The sequence below is a fragment of the Cervus canadensis genome, chromosome 16, assembly GCF_019320065.1.
Source record: "Cervus canadensis isolate Bull #8, Minnesota chromosome 16, ASM1932006v1, whole genome shotgun sequence".
NCBI lineage: Eukaryota > Metazoa > Chordata > Mammalia > Artiodactyla > Cervidae > Cervus > Cervus canadensis.
The window spans coordinates 36,636,015-36,661,719 of NC_057401.1; the positions used below are offsets into that span (position 1 = coordinate 36,636,015).

General features: G+C 38.4%; 1 protein-coding gene across 6 annotated transcripts in view; it reads right to left on the reverse strand.

Moving 5' to 3' along the window:
• The window catches only part of SPEF2 (sperm flagellar 2), a 187,896-nt gene that overhangs the window by 118,162 nt on the left and 44,029 nt on the right, over positions 1-25,705 (reverse strand). For all 6 annotated transcript variants that reach the window (XR_006273380.1, XM_043488877.1, XM_043488878.1 and 3 more), the window contains 5 exons: positions 22,182-22,350; positions 7,714-7,933; positions 4,349-4,503; positions 2,274-2,355; positions 627-688 (listed from right to left, as the gene is read on the reverse strand). Coding sequence is in view for 5 of the 6 variants with exons in the window: in XM_043488877.1 (XP_043344812.1) it covers positions 627-688; positions 2,274-2,355; positions 4,349-4,503; positions 7,714-7,933; positions 22,182-22,350 (688 nt within the window). In the remaining variant the exon portion in view is untranslated. The remainder of the gene's footprint in view (positions 1-626; positions 689-2,273; positions 2,356-4,348; positions 4,504-7,713; positions 7,934-22,181; positions 22,351-25,705) is intronic.

Sequence of the window (25,705 nt, forward strand, 5' to 3'; positions counted from 1 at the left end):
GGAGTTTTAAAATCTAAAATATTACAAAATTGATTTCCTTGGGGGAAAAAAACAATAAATTAAAATGTACTTTTATTTACTTTAATTATATTTAATAAAATCCTACTTGATTAATCTGATCATTCTATTTGACCATTATATTTCCATATACAGTAAGGCAATCCTAAATATGGAAATATTAGTTTTCATTAAAAGTAATAGTTGGCAAATTGTTGTAAACATTTTTTCAGGGATTAATGAAAAATTCTGCAGAGTCACCAATAAGTCTAAGGATAAATCCTGGAAAAAATGTAAAGATAAAGAGATTGTGAAAGGAAATAAAAATAATAAATTAAGTGGTAAAGAAAAACAAATCAATATAAATTTGGTATAAGTCTAAAATTTTTAAAATCATGTGTTTGCTTTCTTACTTGGCAAAACTGAAAGCAATTTCCTCTGCTTTATATACAAACTATATTAAAGATACAAAAAATATCAAATAAACCCAGGTTTAGTATTTCATCATCAGGTTTAAGCCAAAGAGAAGCACATTGCTATTTCATATGAAGATGAAAACACTACGAAAAGGCTATGACTCACAACACATTTCAATATACTAGTAGCCAAAATTAGATTATAGTACTTACTTCAGAGAAACTATCACTTACTACGACTTCTTCAGCTTTTGCTGTTTTTCTGGCATCAGTATCTAGCAATGGAAAAAGGGATGAGAACATACTCCGGTACTGACAACTAACAGCCATGTTAGTATTTGACCATCTGTGGTTTTGGACCTGTGGGTTATTGGATTCAGCTGTGTCTGAGATACGCGGAGGAAGGAAGTGAACGCGGCAGCCCAGCATGGCATTTACCTTCATTTCACTACATTAAATCCCGGCCACTGTGTGGCTCCATGTTTTCTACTTGTTTTCTTCCAGTGTGGCTCACTCATAACAAAATCATTAGAAATACTTTAGTACCATTTCTCCTCTTGGAAAACAAGCCAAAAATATAGTTAGTTAATTTTACTTTCCCGTATTCTTCCCTGGAGAATCCCACAGACAGAGGAGCCTGGCAAGCCACAGTCCACAAGGTCATAAGGAGTTGGACACGACTAAGTGGTTTTCACGTTCACATTACTTTCCTGGGTTATCAAATTATAGGTAATAAATATGTCTGAAGGTGGAAAATTCTAGAAGTCAGAGAGTTTTTTAGTTCAATTCTATGTAAAAAATTAGTTTTCAGAGTCTTTTTATAATTTGCTGGAGTTTCACAATAGAATGTCATAAAATACTTTACGATAGTTTAAAAATCAATGATAGTTTAAAAATCAATTAGAATTATCCTGTAAGAAACAAATAACTGAAACAAGGGACAGCATATATTCTTTTAAAAGACAGGAACCTTGGCCTCTCTGGCAGGATTGCCTGCTCATAATAAACGTGCATGTTGTCCAAGGTGATGGCTATTATGGTGACGGTACCGTGCTTAGTCGCTCAGTCGTGTCCAACTCTTTGCGACCCCGTGTACTATAGACAACCAGGTTCCTCTGTCCATGGGAGTCTCCAGGCAAGAATACTGGAGTGGGTTGCCATTTCCTTCTCCAATGGTGATGGTACAGGAAGAACCAAATTTTATGCAATGATTAAATATGGCAAAGCCTTAACTAGCACAAATAGAAAACATATTCAAGATTTAAAACTGTTTTCCTTCAATGATTTTACCAAGGATCTGAAGGACTGAAGCCCAGATCCCAAGGAAGATAATGTTTTGCTGGGTTTGAGAAGCTTGGTTCTATTTGCTTTGTGCAAGGCTGAGAATAAACGTTAACTTTTATAGTATCTGAGGAACCACTGTTGAGGTGGGTGGATGAGACAGAGCCACAGCCTCCCTCACCACAGTGAACAAAAGCAGCTGCGTGCAGACAGCACAGTGGTACACGCCCACCTGCCTAGGTGAGAAGAAACAGTTAACTACCGTCTCCCTGCACAGCCAGGAAGAGTGACGATGATTTAGCCTGGCTGTTTTCAAAACCACAACAAGACTGAGCAACTACTTGAAGGGATGTGAGAAGATTCCTTTGAAATTGTCATCTCTTATCGCCAGCAGCAGACAGTGGTTAGGGACAGCTGTGTTGATCTTGTTCTGTTTGTCCTGTGAACACTCAGACAATCGTAACCCTCCCCATCTCTCCTCTCTTGTCCTGAAAGTTGGTTTGTGCTCACATCCATGTGCTCCTACTATTAGTCTCACTTATGTAAATGATGGATGATTTGTTTCGATATCTTACTTACCAAGTCTGGTTTTATCTTCTCTTTTTGGTAGTGCTTCAGCTAAAGATACATCTTGCACATCCTCTGGGGAGGAAGTACATGCCTGCACACACGGAGAGATTTTAACATTGTCAGATTTTAGTAACATTCTTGATTTTACTTCTATAAGTAAGGTTTACAACCATAGACTCATTAATCTAAAACATTAATGATATTAGGAAGAACTGAATGAGTTCTGGAAATGAACACAATTTGATGATAATTGTACTTAGAGAAACACATAGTAACCCATGGTATAATCTGTCTTTCAGCTGGCCTTCAGCTTCTATGTAAAATACACAACTGCCATTTGGAAAGGATAATGGGAGCTGAGAAAGAGATAGAGTTTGTGGAAAACCATCCTAGAAAGATCAGACCTAGAGGGGTCAGTCATAGCCATAATGGAAATAAAGAAAAAATATGTACATTATCTATTACCTCATCAATTAGAATACAGAGTACCACAACACGGAAGAAGAGGCAGCCCACAATGAAGAAAAACCCTCCCAGTTATTTTCAGAATCATGGTTAAATGGTATTTTCCTTGCAGCTCATGCAAATGACCTGGATTAGAGTCTCTTTTAATTTATTCAATTTCAGAGACAGCATAAGGTAGGGAAAAGAATATTGGATTTAGAATCTGGGATTCCAGTCAAAGCCTAACCATCAACAAGCCTCTGATGGGAAATATATCAATTCATGCTTAGAACTGCTACTGTTTCCCTTTAAAAGAGCAGATTAGACTATATCTGGTGCTGGAGAAGACTCTTGAGAGTCCCTTGAACAGCAAGGAGTTCAAACCAGTTAATCCTAAAAGAAATCAAGTCTGAATATTCACTGAAAGGCCTGATGCTGAAACTGAAGCTCCAATAGTTTGGCCACCTGATGGCAAAGAGCCAACTCATTGGAAAAGACCCTGATGCTGGGAAAGATTGAAGGCTGGAGGAGAAGGGGACAACAGAGGATGAGATGGTTGGATGGCATCATCAACTCAATGGACATGAGTTTGAGCAAACTCTGGGAGATGGTGAAGGACAGGGAAGCCTGGCATGTTGCAGTCCATTGGGTCACAGAGTCAGACATGACTTAGAGAATGAACAATAACAACAAGACCACATCATAATTCTCAACATGGGGCCATACTCTCCAAGTTCCTGCCCTGGAATCTTTACATAATAAGCAAAATGCAACACTGATGGAAACAGTAATGCAAGTAAACCATAAGAGATCTTCCCCTACCAGCCACCCCCCAAAACTGAGATCTACTAGTCTAGATCAGAGGTCTGCAAACTATGATCCCTGGACCAGAATAGGCTGGTTGTTTATACATGGTCCATGAGTATCACTCCAGGGGATAGCACTGCAAGGCATCCCCCTTGCCGTCTGTCTGTTCCTCTCCAACACCTTCCTTGGCTGCTGCCCAGGACCGGCACTGGCTGCATCTACAAGATGGTGACTTGCTGCTGGCCACTGCCAAGCTTTCAGTAGTTGAATTCTACTCTGAGAGCTGATAACTTTGTGAACTTTCCCAAAACACTGACGTCTCACCCCTCCCCAAGCCCTTGCAATTGAGCCTTCCACCCCCTTACCTTATAAATGGACATGAATTTGGGAAAACTCCAGGAAACAGTAGAGTACAGAGGAACCTGGCATGTTGTAGTCCATGGGGTTGCAAAGAGCTGGACATGACTTAGCAACTGAATGAACCCCCTTACCAACCAGTGGCTCTTTCTTCAGGAGAATGCCTGAGCTGATGGTAACTGAGCTCAAGTCTAGCCCACCATACTGGATGGCCCACCTAGGTAATGATATGTGTGTGTTTGTGTGTATGTATTAGAGGAGTAGGGATGGGGGTTGAAATTTTCTCTCTTGTTATGTAAGTACCCATGTAATATATCCTTGATGTTGCCTCTGGGCCCATAAAACTTAAAATATTTACCATCTGGACCTTTACAGAAAATTCTGCCAATCTCTGGTCTAGAAGATCTCTTAGATGCTATCCAGCTGGAAATCTCTAATGTATGAGGCGCATGGAAGAAAACTAAAGCCACACTTGCCTGGGTTTCTTTACCACTCTTTTGCCTAACTGGTAAAGCCTTTTCTTCGGGTGCTTTCTGAAGTCCCTGGGCCCCACTGACACTTTCATTGTCATGAAATGCTTGGATAGCTTCTTGAACAAGAGTGTCGATAGAAAGTACCTGAATAGGAAAGCCTAAAATACAAAAGATTATTTTATGAATAGCTTTTCACTTAGGAAATCGAATCATTGTTCTTCAGTGCTGACTTCAAACTTAGAACATTCTCTTTAGGGTCTCCTAGAAATGTTGTGCCATCTATGGGGTCGCACAGAGTCGGACACGACTGAAGTGACTTAGCAGCACCAGCGGCAGCAGAAATGTTTTTTGGGTCGAGATTTTTTTTTTAATACTGTGGTAAAATTCACATGGGGCTTCTCTGGTGACTCAGTGGTAAAGAGTCTGCCTGAGATGTGGGTTTGATTTCTGAGTTGGGAAGATCCCCTGGAGAAGGAAATGGCAACCCACTCCAGTAATCTTGCCTGAAAAATCCTATGGACAGAGAAAACTGGTGGGCTACAGTCCATGGGATCGCAAAAGAGTTGGACACAACTTGGCAACTAAACAACAACAAAAATTCACACGACATAAAATGACCCATTTTAACCATTCTAAAAGATACAATTCAATATTACGGTCATTTACCATGTTGTTCAATCATTACTGATATCTTCTTTCCAGAAGATTTGGATCACCCCAAAGGAAACCCTGCATTAAGCAAGCAGTCACTTCCTATCTCCCTACCCTTGCCCCCAAGAACAAATTGCTTTCTGTCTGGAGATCTGCCTATTCTAGATGTTTCATATCCAAGGAATCAAACAATATGTGGTCTTTTGTATCTGACTTCTTTCACTTAGTATGATGTTTTCAAAGTCCATCCATGTTGTAGCACATAAGAGTACTTCACTCCTTTTATGACTGAGTAGTATTCCAGAGTATGGATATAACACATTTTGTTCATGATTGATTCATTGGTGATGAACATTTGGGTTGTTTCCACCTTTTCTCTATCATTAATAATGCTGCTATGAATATTCTGTACATGGGATTTTTTTTTCTTTGGACCACCTGTTTTCAGCTCTTTAGAGTATATATACCAGTCGTGGAACTGCTGTGGTCATATGGTAATTATTTAACTTATCGAGGAATCACCAACTATTTTCCATGGTGGTTACAACATTTTAACGTTCTCAAAAGCTATGTATGAGAGTTCCAACTTCTCTATATCCTGACCAACACATATTTTCCATTTCCTAAAAAATTATACTCATCTTATTGGGTGTGGAGTGGTATCTCACTGAACTTTTGTCAGGCTTTAAACAGGTCTATTTAACATCTCAATAATGACCTACAGTCTTAATACAGACTGATCTCAGTAAAAATTCTGAATTTTCCAGTAAAAACAGTAATTGGTGTTCGGCTGCTCAGTCATGTCCGACTCTTTGCGACCCCATGGACTGTAGCACGCCAGGCTTCCTTGTCCTTCACTGTCGACTGGAGCTTGCTCAAACTCATATCTATTGAGTCGATGATGCCATCCAATCATCTCATCCTCTGTCTTTCTCTTCTCCTCCCACCTTCAATCCTTGCCAGCATCAGGGTCTTTTCCAATGAGTCAGCTCTTTGCATCAGGTGGCCAAAATATTGGAGCTTCAGCTTCAGCATCAGTCCTTCCAATGAATATCCAGGACTGATTTCTATTAGGATTGACTGGTTTGATCTCCCTGCAGTCCAAGGGACTCTCAAGAGTCTTCTCCAACACCACAGTTCAAAAGCATCAATTCTTCTGCGCTCAGTTTTCTTTATGGTCCACCTCTCATATCCATACATGACTATTGGAAAAACCATAGCATTGACTATACAGACCTCTGTCAGCAAAGTGATATCTCTGCTTTTTTAATATGCTGTCTAGGTTTGTCATAGCTTTCTTTCAAAAAGCAAGTGTCTTTAAATTTTAAGGCTGCAGTCACCATCTGCAGTGATTTTGGAGCCCAAGAAAATAAAGTCTGTCACTGTTTCCATTGTTTCCCCATCTATTTGCCATGAGGTGATGGGACCAGATGTCATAATCTTAGTTTTTTGAATGTTGAACTTTATGTTTTTCACTCTCCTCTTTTACTTTCATCAAGAGGCTCTTTAGCTCCTCTTTGCTCTCTACTATAAGGGTGGTGTTATCTGCATATCTGAGGTTATTGATTTTCTCCCAGCAGTCTTGATTCCAACTTGTGCTTCATCCAGCCCAGCATTTCACATGATATACTCTGCATATAAGTTAAATAAGCAGGGTGACAATATACAGCCTTGACATACTCCTTTCCCAATTTGGAACCAGTTCATTTTTCCATGTCTGGTTCTAACTGTTGCTTCTTGACCTGCATACAGATTTCTCAGGAGGCAGGTTAGGTGGTCTGGTATTCCCGTCTCTTGAAGATTTTTCCAGTTTGTTGTGATCCACACAGTCAAAGGCTTTAGTACAGTCAATGAAGCAGAAGTATGTTTTTCTGGAATTCTCTTGCTTTTTCTATGATGCAATGGATATTGCCAATTTGATCTCTGGTTCATCTGCCTTTTCTAAATCCAGGTTGAACATCTGGAAGTTCTTGGTTCATGTACTGTTGAAGCCTAGCTTGGAAAATTTTGAGCATTACTTTGCTAGCATGTGAAATAAGTGCAATTGTGAGGTAGTTTGAACATTCTTTGGCACTGTCTTTCTTTGGGATTGGAATGAAAACTGACCTTTTCCAGTCCCGTGTCCATTGCTGAGTTTTCCAAATTTGTTGGCATATTCTATTTAATTAGCTTTTCTTTGATAATACTCACTTATTAACAACAGTAATAGGTAAGTATTATCAAAGAAAAACTATTAAATAGATGGAAATCTGTGATTTCACTTCTAATTGGAAGAACTTCTAGAGAAAAAGCCAAAAGTTCATGAAAGGGAAAGAACTCAATTGATGTGAAGGATTAAAACATTTACAATTTTAAGTCTGTATCTTTTCTATTTGTGACAAGTTGTTATTTTCCTATTTCATCTATTGGCAAAGTAAGTAAACCCTATGATGAAAGGTTTAAGATATTATTTCCCTTTATACTATACATCATCATTATATAGCAAGCCCATAGATCCAGGTTTCCTTAGGACAGTTCTGATTCATGACTCTGTACTCTTAAAAGTGTCTGCCTTGGACAATAAGTTATTTGATCACTTTATTACAATATTCTTAATGCTAGAACTTCCCAATATATTAGCAGATTTTCATGTATGTTTTCTACAGACAGAGCCATTTGCAGCTATATTCACTGTAAATAGAAATCAATAAAGGAAAAAAAAAGAAAATAAATTTTACTTTTTTCTAGAGCCTTTAGAGCTGTAGTTTTTCCACTAAAGGTTTTCCCCAACAAGCATCCTTTTATAGCAAATGAAGGTAACTCAGGTTCTGTAGGTTCAACTTGAGGAGGAAGAGAACTTTCAATTAGTCTGTGAATCACATGGCCCAATATGCAATTGTTGGAGGGTGGTACGTTTTCAACCATTTCTTCTGGTAAGGCCCATTCTCCAACCATGTTCTATAAAAATAATAAAAAAACAAAACAGAAATATTCTTAAAAGTGGAATTTAAGCATGTAGGAAATTGAAAGTAAATACAAATTATAACAAACAAAAGTGAATTGATATTTTAAATAGTTCTGTTACATAAATGAATAATAACATAATACTTTTATATTAGTGAAAAATAAGCTTCCCATATAGAAATAAAAAATAAATTCTAAAATACTTAACACTTTATGAAAGTAGACATATTGAGCTGAGACAAATTGTAATGTAAGTTGAGTATTAAGACACTTAAATTGGTGCTATCAGTAGATAGATAAAAGACAGTAAGAGTATGTGGCTACTGTATGCAAATACTAAATTTATTTTTAAATATTTTAAACATAGACAAAAGAGAATTTTCATGACCAATATGTTGTTTCCTATATTTGTCTTCCAGTTTCTTTAAGCTTCTGGCTTAAATGATCTAACAACTAGAGGAAAAGCAAAACAAAGACAAAACAACTATATAGTTCACATTCTCTGACTTCTGTGCACTAAAACTAGAAATAAATTTTATTTTTAATAATTAAACATTGCCTTTTTTAATTATTCTTAATGAAAAATTAAAACTGTAAATATCTGTAAATAACAGATTGAGAAAAATATTAAAATAATAGATTTATTTTAAAATATGAGACAAAATCAAGCTGTAGTTAGAGGAAAACTCATAGTCTCTTAGTTTAAAATGCTTTGATCTAAAATAAAAAGAAGGAAAATAAATGAACTAAGGTTGAAAATAGGAAAAAAACAATTTAAAAATAACCAGAAAAGAACATGGAGGAAGAAACTCATGATAATGGAGATGATAAATTAGAGAGTAATACTATTAAGATATTTTTATTGATATAATTCTAGAACTTATTCATTTTAATCATAATGAAATTGCTACCAGTTATGCACAAAGGTGAAGTATAGCAAGTGTCAATTTTGTAACATAGGAAAGGCAGTAACAACAGATTTTTAGGAGACTTAAAAATCCTTAAGAAAATATTATATACAACTCTACTATGATAAATTTTAATTTATTAATGTGTGATAAAATGATATTTTAAGAAAGTACAAATGATTAAAATTAATTTAAAAGAAATATTTGTAAATATTAAAGGCATGAAAGAAAGAAAAACATTATTGAAGAACTGTATCTAGGAAACTTGATAACACTGCTAACAGAAAAAAAAAAAAGAAATTTTTTCTCAAACAGATATTTAAATGTTATTTAAAGTCTTCTGAAATATGGCAGAAGATAGCTTTCCAGTTCGCTTGGCGAGACTGATATAACACTGATACTAAAAAAGGTGTCAAAGATCATTGACAAAAACAGCATTCAAAAAAGAATATAACAAACCAATCTCATTTGGAAATATACTGCAAGAATCATGCATAAAATACTGACAAAAATTGGCCTATATTAAGACAAAACAATTATATTAATTGACATTTACTACACATTCAGTATATCCCATATACTGCTGTTTTCATGAATTATTTCTAATGATTCTCACACAACTCTTACATAAGTATAATTATCTTGCCAATTTTGCAGAAGAAAACCCTGAGAATTATAGAAACTGAGTTATATTTGTCTATGTGTGTGTGTGCTCATGGGGCTTCCCTGGTGGCTCAGAGGATAAAGCGTCTGCCTGCAATAATGCTCAGTCATGTCTGACTCTGTGACCCCATGGACTGTAGCCCACCAGGATCCTTGTCCATGGGATTTTTCTAGGCAAGAGTACTGCAGTGGGTTGCCATTCCCTTCTTCAGGGGATTTTCCTGACTCAGGGATCAAACCTGAGTCTCTCATGTCTCCTGCATTAGCAGGCAGGTTCTTTACCTATAGTGCCACCTGGGAAGTTCATAGTCACAATAAGTAGTAATGGCAGAGCTTAGTAAGGACTCAGGCAGACAGACTGCAGAACATATGCTCAAAACCTTTATACTGTATGACTGAATAAGTGTTACTTCATGAATATAAGGAAGGTTAAAAATTATAAAACCTGTCATATATCACATTAATAGGTTAAAATACAAGCATATGATCATTTTGACCAAGAAGCATCTGATAAATTCAAAATTCATTTCTGATGAGAAAAAAATTAAACAAATTTCTTAGTATGTTACAAATTGAAGATGATTGGCCTAACATTTTTTACATATCTTACCAATAAATAATGGTGAGCCAAAGTGAGCAACACATTTTTCTATTAAAGGTAGGAATAAGGAAAAGATGTTCATCATTTACATTAATAGTCACCTTATTCTGGAAGTTACAGCCAATGCAAATAAGATAAAGAAAGAAGTAGAAAATTAACATATCTACAAAACAGATTCACAGACACAGAGAACAGACTTGTGGTTGCAGGGGGAGGCAAGGGAGGGAGGGAAGGACTGGCAGTTCAGGGTTAGCAGACTTAGCAGATGCAAACTAGTATATACAGGATGGATAACTAATAAGGTCCTATTGTATAGCACAGGAAACTATAATCAATAGCCTGTGATAATGCATAATGGAAAAGAATATGAAAAGGAATGCACATGTATTTATAACTGAATCATTTTGCTGGACAGCAGAAGTTAACACAGCATTGTAAACCAACAATTGTAAATCAATATTGCAAAATCAACAAAATTTTTAAAAAAAGAAAAGAAAAAGTAGTAGCGCTCCTAGAATTAGCAGTTCAGTTCCTGGTGCAGAGGTAGCTGCTGCAACCTGAATTTCCAGTGCTCTGTGCTGCTGACAGTCTTCTCATCAGATCTTGCTGTGATGGTTCTGATAATTTTCCTTGGAAGTTTAACCTTGAGCATAGTTCTTGAATTTAACCTACAGAGTCACTGAACGACCTAAGATATTTTGGATATTTTTTCTGCTTACTTAGCATAAGTCAACTTTTTTTATTGCAATTAGAAACTTTGACAAAAATCACTGAAATTGATGAGAAATATATAACCTAAGCTTAGTCTCGTATTTCTACTGACAAGTGTAAGAAAAATGACTTGAATAAAAGGAAATTTTAAAAAGTCCAAAATTATAATCCACTGAATTCTTCTCCAAATTAATCTGATTTAATGTAATGAAACAAAAGTGTTAGTGCTATTTATTTTTCCTTCAGGATATCACAAATGGTTCTAAAGTTGAAGCATAAAAAGAACTGTACAGATAAAAATATGTATTTAAAAAGGAAAGAAATACGGGTTTGTTGCCTAACCAGAGTATTAAAGCACTTATTAATAACTTATGAGGACTTCCTAGGTGGCGCAGTAGTAAAGAATCCACTTGCTAATGCAAGAGATGAAAGAGATGTGGTTCAATCCCTGGTTCTGGAAGATCCCCGGAGGAGGCATGGCAACCCACTCCAATATTCTTGCCTGGGAAACCCCATGGACAGAGGAGCCTCATGGGCTACAGTCCATGTGGTTATAAACAGTCGAACATGACTGAATGACTGAGCACTCAGTGCTTTATACTCTTGTCAATTCCTTCATCTTTGTATGATAACAATATCTGTTTCACAGGGTGGTTGTAAAGGTTGAGTGAAAGGCTTGTGTGACCACTGACTCTGAATGCTTAACTATTAACAGAAGTTCTCTTGCTGCTGCTGGAAGCACACATGGCAATACCCTTAAGGGAGACAGCAGCTACATTTTTGCCCAACAAGAAGTGCACTGTGATCAGAAAGGCATGCTTCCTCACAAAGGAGTCAGAATAAAGCCCTCTTCCCTCACTGGTTAGTTGCAGAATGTGGTCAGACACAATGGGATAGAATGTTGACCATGAAGAGAACTGAAGGCTTAGGTCAGGCAGAGAACTGAAGCCTGACCAGTGGAGATGGACAGATTGAGGATTTGGTAGAACATATTTTACAGCATCACCTTAAAAATACAGCTGTGAAATTCCTAATAAGACTAAAGATAAAGGGTAAGTAAAGGGAGATGTGTCAGGTTGGAATAAGAACATGATGAGGGAAAAGGAAAACTGAAAAAAGAGGGAAATCAGGCCAGAATAAAGATGACTAGTTTAAGGACAATGGCAAAAGAGACTTTGTTTTTGAAGGTTCTTTTTTTTTATTCCCAATTTCCAGAACCATGCTGGAACCTAATAGGCATTCAATATTTATGAAATGAATGAGTGAATGAAATGTGAATGAAATGAATGAAAGAGTGAATCAATCAATTGGTAGTACAGGCTCAATATAAGTGAACTAAATAAATGAGTGAATACATGGATATTGCATCTTATTAATTTTGATTAAGTACAAGGTTGTACAAGGATGACTTAGTTCTCCAAATAAGATAGACACAAGCCAACCTAAAATCTAGGATACGATCAGCAAGAGTCACCCTCACAGATGGAAGTTAAGAAGAATCCACAATGTATGAAACTAGCTAACCCTGGAAGCATGTCTAGAAGTAACAGCTTGTAGTATGATTTTCAAAGAGCTTCTCCATTAAACCAAGGCATCCTTTTTCATGGCAGCAGGAAGCATTTCAGTTAAAATGTACTAAATTATAAAGAATTTATAAAATGGGACTTTGTAAGAAGTTCTGCCAGAGATTTTTACAGGGTGCTGAGGGGGTAAGGAGCAGCCTGACTGAATGAATAGGTAAGGCCTGCTCTATGGCAAGTTATTATGATCTGGTTCGTTTCATTTTCCTAACTGGATATTTGTCTTGGGTCTCACAGATTACATTGACCCAGGGTATACCACATGACTGGCAGATAATAAAAATAAGCTGCAGAAATTCTAGCTCTGTTTGTGGCAATTAACTTCCAAGCCTTTCGTCTTGAGTCCTGGCCTGTTCCAGTTCTGCCTAGCTTCCAATCTGCTGGCTTCGTCTCCATCCTCTAGCCTGGTTCTTACCCAATCTCAGCTTTGATCACTGGCCTGCTCAAAGGCCTTGGCTTGATCCCACCTTTGTCTCTTCCTTTTTCTGACTACATCAGGTAAATTATCTTGACCACCTTTATTCCAGCTCTGAGAACTCAATGAGCCCTGGAGCTTGTTCTCATGCCTGACCTTCTCTGTTCAGGTCTGTCCTGCCTCCTACCAGAGGGAATCAGATATCATAGAAACACATCTATTATTATTGCAACATGGAAAGTCTAGTGGCTGCATTCCAGTTACTGTGCTTGGAGGATTTGGCACTCAGGAAGACACCAAATTCCACAGGGAAGTACTAACATACAACCTGGTGGTTTTGGAGCCTCTGTCCTTTGCCTTGCTTTCCCAGACTTTCTCCTCCAACCACTCCCAAACCCTGAGGGAATCTGGAGGAACTGCTTATGTTTGTAATTCAGACTTTATAAAGTTCCTTATAACCACCCACGGTTCTCAGAAGAAGAAAGGATGGTTGGGTATTCTGCCAGATGGGAAATTCAGCTCATGTTAACTGGCAACTCCTCAGGGCTTGACTACTGTGTGGGACTTGTTTGAGAGGCAGGTTCCTATCAAAGATGGGGAAGATTGATGGAAAAATGGAGGCTGTGCTCTTCTGCCTCTAACAAGGAGGAAGGAAAGAGGTCCAGTTAGGTGATGGGCAGCTCAATCCTGACCCCTCTTCCAAGAGCTGTCATGGAATGGGCTCTGTATCAAGACCCAGTTCCAAGAAGAACTCAGAACAACATGAAAAGATGAGCTGGCTCTGCTAAGTGAGACTGGCAGCCTTTCTAAGGTCACCTGACCTCCAGTCAGGTCAGAGTATGGTCAGATGTCTGGCTACGCCTTTCTTACAAACAGACTGGCCGTTGACTTCCAGATGAGGCAGGGGCATGGTGCTGGGCAGCTCTCACTGATGTTGGCATGGTAGGTGCAACTCCGGGGAGAAGGCATGCCACCACATCCCTCTAAGCTAGATTGCTCAGTCTGGACCACATCTTATCTGTGGCCAGGAAGTGCAAGTGTTGCCCATGGTAACGAAGGAAAAGCAGATGTTATCACAGCTTCACCTGCTCTGCTCAGCTGAAGACTGTTCTGGCTAGAAGTAGCACTGTGAATAGCCAGCACCTTTCTATCAATTGATCCCATGGTTAATTCTGCCTCATCAGGAAATATGAAGGACTGGTTCTGATCCCATAATGGCTTTCACTCAGAAGCCTGCTCACTGCTGTCCCAGGGGCAGTCTTCCCCAATCTTTCCTGATATTATACTATGGAAACAGACATGTTTACTTCTAGTCTGTCACAAAAGACCCAGGACAACAACATCCATGTACCTTGTGGTTATTTTTGGAGGAAAATTCAGATGAGATCAAGTGTGTTTAGGGTGATATGGCTGTATATGGGAGGGAAGGAGGAAAATTCAAACTGGCTACGGTCAGTCACCAACAAAGTTACAAAGACCACTGTCAAAGCCTACAAGCCCACATGACACCTCCCTATGCAATCCAATAACTAGCTTCTGACAAGTTTAGAAATTCAGCAAGCTCAGCAGTTGTGAGCCACAGCAGGCTTCTTTTTCCAAAACTCTGAGCTACCAATTACTTGTAAGTCATGCAGCTGGAATCACTGGGCTGATACTTTGTCTTCAGATTACCGGGGGTAACTGAGATGAAGCCACTCTAAGAGACCCCCTGTTTCAAACGCATTTCAGTATTACTGAAACCCAAGGACAAATCAGATGTGAACAACGGGCAGGAGATTCTGCTTAGCAGTCTGACTCCACATACGCAAAGTGACCCACTGAGATCATGAGAAAGAACACCTTATTTGCCCCGAAATGACAGGCTCCCACTACTGGTTTATTCTATGTCCCGGCAAGCCACACGGCCCTCCAAGGCATTGAATGTGGCACCCTGGGAGTTGCAGGAGCTGTGTAGGTAGCCCAGCATTTTTCAAAGCTCAGTTGCCTGAGTCTAAAACAAAATAAGAATAAGGTTACTGCATTTCTCCTGATGTCCAAGTGCCCTTGGGACAGCATCACAATGGACTTTATATCAGATCTTTCCTTGTGCCACAAACAATTCTGGTGGTGGTGGCTATCCTCATGAAAATAGTAATCTTCATTCCTTAGATGTTCAAACTATGCTCTGTTCATCATCAGGGAGGTGGCAGTCTCCCTCCAGATCACTTTTTTTTTTTTTAAACTAATATCTATCATCTTGCAGACCATAGAAAGAACTTTTCCAGAGGCCTCTACATTGGAATTCACCCATGTGTTGCCACTGCCCAGCCAGGGACAGTCAGATAGGCTTGGGTAGAAGACACTTCTAACCAAGTCAGACACTTGGTTAGAAGATTTATTCTAATCTTGTCACTGCAAAAGTCACACGATTTTTCCAAATAGCATACCTTCTCTCATAATAATGACCACTGTCACTCTATTTTCTTGTTTTGCTACTAAATGTTGATATCTCAAAGAGGTATGAAAGTGAAAGTGCTAGTTGATTAGGTGTGTCTTGACTGTTTGCGACTCCATGGACTGTAGCCTGCCAGGCATGAATACTAGAGTGGGTTGCCATTCCCTTCTCCAGGGAATCTTCCTAACCCAGATCAAACTCTGGTCCTCTGCACTCTAAGCAGATTCTTTACCATCTGAGCCATCAAAGAGGTATACAACACTCCAAAATAGCTTAGGAATGGCACTGACCAATGTAAGAAAGACTACTGTGGGGTCAGTGTACTCCAGGCTATGGCTGACAGACCCTGGTACTGGATAGGAGTGGTAGAGTAAGGCGTCATTTGGATGGAAGTTTCTCTAGTTCTCAGCCCAACACATCTGCCCAACACCAAAAGTCAAAGACTTTCCTGGGTCCATTAAAGTTTTTTGAGGTTAATAACACCACTGTGTTCTTGCCATATTTATCTACCAGATCCATAGAGCTATCTCTAAAATACTAGATGGGAAGTCTGAGCAGTTGATTGAAGAGAAGTTAGACTTGTGGTATAGAAGCTGGATCCTATAGTTGTCAAAATAGGCAAAGGATGAACAAGAAAATCAGGAAGCCCAGGGAAGATTTTTAACACCTTATCTTGGCTGGTTCTAGATGAGAAGGAGCCTGGGGCAGAATTAGATTCTCCCTATTCTATGTGATCTAGAGCAAATAACAATGAATGGTGAACTTCACTATTAGTCTCATTCATAGCAGTCACCCAGGGCTCTTCTTTCTGGCTATGTCCTTCTTACTCCTCTTTCCATTCCACTTTCTATCTAGGTACCAATTCTTTAATTTTGCAAATCATTTCTCCATTCTGGTCTAATGCCTTGATCTTGATACCTTAATTCAACTGTTCCTACCATGGTTTTCTAATGAACTTAGTTTGTCTTCAATTCTAGTAATTTGAAGCTAAATACTCTACCAGTGACCCAGGCTTCCCTTCCATTACATAAGACACATACCCCACAGGCACAGTGCCAGACTTCTGCAAAGCCTACCCCAGTCATCTGAAATTCTTGGCCCATAATAGTCAGAAGGCAGTCCTGGGCCTAAGCCATCTATAGGTATACCTTTGAAAACTAATACAATGATTTTTTGCTTTGTGAGTTAGTATCAGTAAACTTGATGGCCATTAATGAGCATTCTAGGGCATAAAGGTGATTCTACCAGGACACAGCTACACGATGAGGCCTAGCCTAGAAAGCCTTACCATTTGAGGAAAAATTTAGGGAGTTGGGCATTCCTGATAGCTCAGTTGCTAAAGAATCTGCCTGCAATGCAAGAGAGCCAGGTTTGATTCTTGGGTTAGGAAGATCCACTGGAAAAGGGAAAGGCTACCTGCTCCAGTATTCTGGCTTAGAGAATTCCATGGACTGTACAGTTCATGGGGTTGCAAGGAATCAGACACGACTGAGCAACTTACACTTCACTTAGGGAGTTGGAGGCAAAACTCTAAGCAAAGACAGAAGAACATTACAGCTATGAAATTCATATAGCAAACATGAGAACATTCTGTTCAGTACCAAGCTTCCTTCTTGGCTCCTATTTTAGAGGCAGATCATGATTCTGGTTATCTATTTTGGGAGATGTTTGTATTTTAGCAGGTTCCTCTGATGCATCTATCCTTGTCTTCAGTGCACATGATAATATGGGGCATCAGGTACAATGGCTGGCAGAATTGTTAGAGCACAATACGCCAGCAGAAAATCTCCACTCCCATCATATAAGCAACTGCTTACTCGACCTACTTAACAGTCACATATATTCTGACATGTCTGAAACTAAAAGATAAAACCATCATAAATTCATAGTCAGAAGGTAAGTCATTAAGTTAAGACTTCTTTCCCAGAAGGGCACAAAAGAGGCCATGAAACAATTTCATTTGAAACTAGGGATTCCTTACTTGACTAGTAAGTTTGCACTTTGAGACATTTTATAAGTGTCTTGAATAAACACATATGTAATGGACTAAATCCTGTCTCTCCAAAATTCATATGTTGTGTCTCTCCATTGTGATGGTATTTGGAGGTGGGGCCTTTGGGTGGCAGTTAGGGTTAGATGAGGTTATAAAGGTGGAGGCTCCAGGACAGGATTAGGGTCCTTCTAAGAAGGACCTTTTAAGGATTCCCTGGTAACTCAGATGATAAAGCATCTGTCTGCAATGTGGGAGACTTGGGATCAATCCCTGGGTCGGGAAGATCCCCTGGAGAAGGAAATGGCAACCCACTCCAGTACTCTTGCCTAGAAAATTCCATGGATGGAGGAGCCTGGTGGGTTACAGTCCATAGGGTCGCAAAGAGTCAGATGTGACTTCACTTTCACTTTTCACAAGAAGAAGAAGAAGAAGAAGAAGAAGAAGAAGAAGAGAGATCAAAATTCTCTTTCTGTCTCCTCTATGTGAGGACATGACAAGAAGGTGGCCATGAGAAATTCAGAAAGAGAGTTCTCACTGGGAAATCAAATCAGTTGGGACTTTGGTCTTGGATTTCCCAGTACTATGAGAAATAAATTCTTACTGTTGAAGCCACCAAGTCTACCGTATTTTCTTTTGATAGCCTGAGCTAATACAATGGATATCTTTAAACACATACTAGAACAAAACAGCAACCACAATTAAAAAAAAAAAAAGTTCTCTTCACATGACCTTAAGACTCATGTACTAAAATCTATCACTTTGCTTCAGTTAGTTATCCAACAATACCTCCTGAGTAACAAGGGCTTCAAACTGATATTCAGCCCAAAGGGAACAAATTCACTCAGTTGGGTTCGACTCTTTGTGACCCCATGGACTATACAGTTCATGGAATTCTCCAGGCCAGAATACTGGAGTGGGTAGCCTTTCCCTTCTCTAGGGGATCTTCCCAACCGAGGGATTGAATCCAGGTCTCCCTCATTGCAGGCGGATTCTTTACCAGCTGAGCCATAAGGGAAGCCCAAGAATACTTGAGTGGGTAGCCTATCCCTTTTCCAGCGGATCTTCCCAACCCAGGAATTGAACTGGGCTCTCCTGCATTGCAGGCGGATTTTTTACTGAGTATCAGGGAAGCCTGATTAAATACTGAACCATAAAAATTTGGATTGTTCACTGGGAAGTCAGAGAGCCATGCAAGAGCTAGGCTGGAGAGTCTACTGTCAAATGTCAAATCTAAAGAGCCACTGGATCAACAACAAAGGCCGGAGTTGGACAGTAAGAAGTAGTTAGTATTTGGATAGTGCCTTTGGGTCAAATAAGTCAGATGAGACTTATACAGGAAGATAGACCCCCCATGGCTCATTTAGTTCCACAACCCTATTTTCTAGTGGAAAAAAAAATCCAGTGATAATAAGTGCTATTGTATAAATAAATTTGGGGATACATCTGCAGTAGTGACAAGAGTATGAATGTTAAACCCTAACATATACAGCTACATCTTAAAGTCTAGTTAATGTAAAATCATGAGTCAAAGTGTTGCTGATAAAAACGTTCATTACAATACACGTAGGGTTAACCTAACAACTACAGCAAACTCAAGAGATCATTAAATAGCGATTTTCATTGAAAACAAAAATAACAGCAATTAAAAACTATGACCAGCATCAGACAACACGGATGATGTGCTGGACACAAAACATCCTCCCTCCAAATTGTAGGTATTCCAATGACACCCTGCTCGTGGGCATGCACAGTAGAGCCTTCAAATTGCCAAGTGCTTTGTGGTAGGGACTTCTTAGAAATATCTGCATCAGCAGGAAACCGTGGCCATGAGCTAAATTTAGTTTTAATACCCAGTTATAGTAACTCAAACTCATTCAGTAGCTAATTGCTAATAAGCAGCTTACGTTAAAATGAAATACTATGGACCTGTGAGTCATTTGCCAGTAAGAAGCATGGAAGGGATTTGCGTTTAGGGGAGTTTGGGGTTTACCAACAGGAGTCCACTGAGTAACTCAGAACCAGTGGCTGCTATGTGGGGGCCATGCTGTCAACTGAACTGGAGCAGTTGGGCTCTTGGCTTAGCCTGTGGTTCATGGTCCATAGGATTTTGAACTCCTCCCCACTCTCCACTAAACAACTCTTTCTTATCCTGTAGTGGTTGCTTGGGAATCCCAGTAGGGTATGTCTCCATGAGGAGGCTTCTGCCTCCCTCTTAGGAGAGATAAATGATATTTTTGGCCACACCATTCCTGGTCCAGAGTTCTCTCACATGTAGCCATTCTACGAAGAGAGTATGATGATTGGGAAATAATGTGAGGAAAAAGGAGTCAAATTTTTGGTGGCTATATATGACATGGACATAAGCAAAAAATTGTTTTTATGTCAGTTTCTAGGTGAAATATTTAAAAATTTTTGAACACATAGCTTCCTCTAACCAAGTTTTAAAAGTGTGATCTCAAAACCAGGAAGCATTAGTTCTATACAGATGGTAGATATTGCTGTTCAGTTGTTAGTCGTGTCTGATTCTTTGAAACCTCATGGACTGTAGCACACCAGACTTCCCTGTCCTTCACAATCTCCCAGAGTTTGCTCAAACTCATGTCCATTGAGTCGGTGATGCCATCCAACCATCTCATCCTCTGTCACCCCTTCTCCTCCTGCACTCCATCTTTCCCAGCCTCAGGGTCTTTTCCAATAAGTTGGCTCTTCGGATCAGGTGGCCAAGGTATTGGATGAATGGATGGTGGATATAGGCATTAATAAAATATGCTAAGAATGTAAACTTTTTGAAGATCAATTTTTAAGCTGTGTGTTTGGCTGAAGGATTAAAAATTCTGAGCAAAGTTAGCACTTTGCTAAAACTGTTTCATGTTTATTAAGCCATATGTGGGGACCCCCTCTTTCTTGTGAAAGACTATTTAAGCCAGAGGATAAGACGGTTGGATGGCATCACTGACTTGATGGACATGAGTTTGAGCAAGCTCTGGGAGTTGGTGATGGACAGGGAAGCCTGGAGTGCTGCAGTCCATGGGGTCGCAAAGAGTCAGACATGACTGAGTGGCTGAACTGCATTGAACTGATTTAAGCCAAATAATGTATTTTCAAACTTGAAACATTTATTTTTTACTTAAATGCAAAACATTTAAGAAGTATCTGAAGAAATTAAAGTTCTAATAATAGAGACTAATAAAGGACTGTTTATAGTATATCCATTAACACCTGTATATGGTATAGCTTCTATCACAAAGTCAAAAGGAACACAGCATATAAACACATATCAGATATCCTAAGGTAATATTCACTTCCAGGACAACAGCAAAATCCAGAAACAAAATACACTGCATTACCAGACGTTCACATACTCCTAAAAAATGTTTATAATTTGCTGCAAAAGAAACATACCAGCTGCTTCAGGATGTGGCTATGACAAGCATGTTCCTGTGGTAACAATTTCCCAAACAAGAAAAAAAGTTAAAAAGACAAGTCTTTGCTAAGCTTTAGACTACCAGGTCTCCTGATTTATGAAAGCAACAAGATAGATATGGTTAAGAAATAATTCAGAAACAAATATTTCATGAGTCAGCAAAATCTGTCAAATAAAATGACTTAGAATCTACAATGGAAAGAAATACCTTCACATAGGCTGACAATGTCAAAGAATTTTTTAGACAGCATTGTATGTTAGGTTGACATACTAGATCTAGAATATTCTATGACCATTCAAATAAATATGAACATATATCCTATAAGGTTCTGGTCAATCCTTAATAAACAATTATTTTAGTGAGATGTATATATAGAGTCATCCAATTAAAATATGATATACATCTAGTTTCTCATAACAACAACAAAATCTCACTTTCTTTACTTATCTTTTTATAAAAAGCTTATCTTTTAATATTTTCATATTAGTGCTATTTTACACTTTTCCCTGTTTATTGTCACTCATTCATTTTATTTGTGCCTTCTTTCAAAAACACTGAGTATTTGCTAAATATCAGAAAATGATTGGGTCAAATTATCTTTTTTTCATATTGCACTTACTATCCTTCTAAAACTCATTCAATCATATTTCTAAGAATAAAAAGCCTCATTTGCCATTCCATTGCTGATCATCTACCCAGAACTTCTATCCCATAGCTATTCATTTCATATTTTTCCTGCTAAAGGTGAGATGAAGTGGGACAGGGAAGGCAAGGTGGTCAGGAAAGAAATTAGTACATATTATTTGCATCAACATGTATTGCACTTGGCTAAGTGTTTAACACATATTATCTTAAATAAGTTTCACAACAACACAATAAGGTAGTCATATTGTTATCCCCATTTCATATATCGGATATGAAATCAAGACTCTCAGCACTTAAGGCCTCATAGTTAGCAGTTGGTAGTGCCAATAATGAGACCTCAGCCTGGTTTATCCCAATGGTCTTTCAGCAGCTCTTTTAAGAAGCACAGCTGGCACCCATACTTAAAAAAAAACAAAAAACTGAATCAAATTATTGAATAAAAATGCATCTATGTCACTCAAAAACTCAGATCTTCTCCCCTTTTATTTTCCTCTAAAAGCAACATGCTATGTAGATAAGTTACTAGGAAAACACATTTAACCAGGGGTTTTGAAGCGAAGGCCACACAAAGAAAACTGCTAATGAATAAATTAAAAACTTCAAAATTCTGAAATCCACCTACTGCATTATGCTTAATTTTATTTCAGACCACTCTCCAATATTACTGGAAGTAACAGATAATGGATTATGAATAGGCTAGGCATTTAAGTTATTACTATAAATACAAATTAAACTAAGGCAAAATGGAACACAAAACACCCCATTTTATTTAATAGAGATGAAAAGAAATAATATCACAAAATTAATGCTAAAGCAATGGCATTTATTATGTTGCATTCTCTTTAATTATTCCATGTTGATAGGTACCTTATATTCTTCATAATCATTGTTATCTAGCAAGTTCCTTTTCTCCAGTTCTACAAGGTGTTCTGCAGAGAGCTTAGTTGGTAAATGTCTAAGAGAGGCTTGCTCATATATGGGTTTTCCATGAAAAAACAGTTCCTTCCAATCATGCATCAACTTATATGGGATCAGGCTACAGCAACAAAGGAAAAAAAAAAGGTTGGAAAAAAAAAAGGTTAAGATAAATCTTAAATCTTAGTCTTTCTATTACCATGTTCATTCCCCAGGCTCTGCTATTTGAGGCCAGAGGTTCCACTTACTATGACATTCCTAATAGCCTAGTAAAATAGTTGAAACTTAGTAGTATGAATGAATAAATGTTGCCTAAAGCCATTGGTTCTCCAAACTTGTTTTGACTGTGCACTAAAAGCACACTGTATCTAAAAATAATGACCACTAATCATAAAACTTAGGTTCTTTGATTTCCAGCTGTGATACTAAATGGCTGTGCAAACTTTGAATATTATTTACCTGTTCCAATATCAGTGTCCTCTTAATGCAAAATAGACTGAATATTTTCCAAGGTCCCTTTAATATGACAGCTAGTTTGCATATTTGCAAGTAATTTGTAACAAAAAAATCTAATGTATGGTGGCTTTTATTGTCACTGAACATCTTGTAACCTTTGCAATTCTTTCTCAGTACTTATTCTATTTAAGTCAGATGAATGACTTGGAGGTAGTCAGGACAGAGTAATCAAAAAATAGTTCCAAGAGGAACAAAATATGCAAAGGAAGGAAAGAGTCTAACATAACTCAGATGCATTTCTCTAAAAATAGTGGGACTGGAGCTTGAAATTACAACCGAAAAAGCTGTTATTTCATCCTGAGACATGCTACAACATACATAAACCTTGAAGACATCATGCTAAATGAAATAAGCCAGATACAAAAGGACAAATATGATTTTACTTATATGAGGTACCTGAAATAGATTCATAGAAACAGAACAGAACAAAGGCTACAAGGGGCTGGAGAGAAGGGGAATGGGGAGTTATTGTGTAATGGGTACAACACTTCAGTTTGGGATGATGAAAAATTTCTGGAGATGGATGATGGGAATGGTTGCACAATAGTGTGACTGTACCCTATGCTAGTGAACTTTAAAAGGGTTGAAAGTCACTTTAAAAAGGTTAAAATGATAAATTTTATATTATGTATGTTATGTTTCTCCCCAAGGGTAGTTTTCATTAAATGCAAACTTCAAATATATTTTGTTTTCCATTAATAAAATATTTATATTTATTAGAGATTACAGAGATATGAAGTTTATAAATTAATATACTCAGGCATAGAAAAATTCTAACATAAAAATTATTAAAATGGCATGGGCTCCTGTGCTGAAGTAAATGATTAACAACTATATATTGTCAAAAACTTAATGTGGCAATTACTGAATCAATGGTCTCTTATCTGAATATTGATAATTTTGTTAAGAAGTCTTAACAAAAGTCAGTTCATGTAAGAAGGCTAATACCAAGAATATCCCTGTGCTCTTGGAAAAAAAAATGTTGATAACATCTTGTTTAGGAAAGTACAGAGAGAATAAAGTTATCTTGATGGTCAGTAGTAGAGATTAAAGAGATCTTAACATATATGCGTAAACACTGTATTCACTTGCAAGTAAAAGACACTTAAAGTTTCAAAGCAAATGATCCCTTCAAAGTTTGATATTAATACTTCTGGAATTTTAAAATCTTGTGTATATTTCATTAAAATAAAAATGACTTCATATAATCAATGTTCTCTCAATATTAATTTTCACAAAGCAAGATTTAGAGAGTAACAGAAGTCAGACTAGTATATGACTCCATAAAATAATAGTCAAAAACAATACACACAGAAAGTCCTCACCTTACTAGTTAAGTTTGTGCTCTGTAAGGAGACTTTTAGGTCACCGATTTGACACAGAAATAATCCTTCTGTGGGTGAAAAGAAAGCTCAACGTTGCTCCTAGGACAGGTGATTACCGTCTAGCCCCTTTCATGCTGGCCCCCAGCCAGCATGGCTGAGACTATCTCCACAGCCTCACCCAACAGAGGCATTCACGGAACAGGCGTGTGAGAAAAGTCTGAGACTTTTCTCAGAGTCTCCTTTCCAGGCTCTACCAGGCAGGTGTCAGGGGACCTCTGGCATTCTCCGACTGGCAACTGTGTGACTCTGTCCTGATGTGATTATAAGGTGTTCTCGCTATGTGCATCTTTTCTATTTCTTATAAGGATACCAGGCATCTTTAATGAAGGCCCCACCTTCCATGGGTATGACCTGATCTTAAATAATCAGTGATGACTATTTCCAATGTTACACTCTGAGGTATGGGAGGGGTAGAACTTTTAATATAGCTTTCTGGGGCAGGGGAACAATTCAACCAGTATATAAGCATTTCTATGTTGCCTTTTTTAGACACAAAATTTCAAAGTAAAGGACCCTTAAAAGCTTATGCTATTAATATCTCTGGAAATTTCATTTTATATATTTCATTTTTACATTCAGTTTGAGCTCTCCCTTGTTTTTGGTATGATGCATGGCTTCTTTATTAATTGAAGTCTGCATATTTTTAGATTATGCTGTGACACTCTGGATCATGTATAAACCTTCTGTCCTAGCTGTTTTTTTCTGATATTGCTTGAGCAAGGGAAGGAGAAGGGGCCATCATGTTACTGACAGGTGTTGGCAGAAGTCCCCATGTGGACCTCCTCATTACCAGAGGGAAGCACATCTTTGTTGCTGATGAAGGAGGTGGCAGTTCTGTCCCCCCACAAGGTCTCTACCACAGTGGGGGCCGCCGGGCGATGGTGAAGGTCCTGACCCTCCCTTGGCTCCTCTAACATGACCCTCGTGGGGAGGGAGCAGTGGTCGGTCCTGCCTGGTGGGGGCAGAAGTCCACGCTTCCTACCTGGCCTCTGGGATGGTACCCTGGTGGGGGTGATGGGGTCCCTTGTTACAATCTTGTGAGGGTAGAAGACAGGCTCCTTCCTTGCCTTTGCTGGCCGAGGTGGAAGTGGGGCTACATTTTTCTTGCACGTGATAGTTGGAAAAGACTGGTTATCGTCTGATAGTTTTCCATCTTGCTAGGCTGCTCCTTAACCGACTAGAGACAGCAGGTTCTTGTTGGGGTTATTTTTTGTCTACACCACTAGTATCTCTGTTTCCAGAATATTCAGTTCTGATCTGGGATGTGTGAGGCAAAAAGAGAAAGAACTGAGGAAGCTCATCACAGAGTCCTGAGGTCATCAGCCAGTCCCACTCCTTCCTTCCATCTTCAGAGCCTTCTTATGCATGTTTCATTCACAATGTCCAGGGTTTTTCACTGTACTTAGTAGGGGGAATAAGGAAAGGGGCATCCACTCCATTTTCCCACAGCAGAACAAGATTTCTGTTTATGTTTTAATTTTGAATTATGAGCTTTTACTTAGAGAAATCAAGCTGTACTTCCCCCACTCTGAATTATCTTTTTATGTTTTTATATTTAAATCTACTATATTCTAT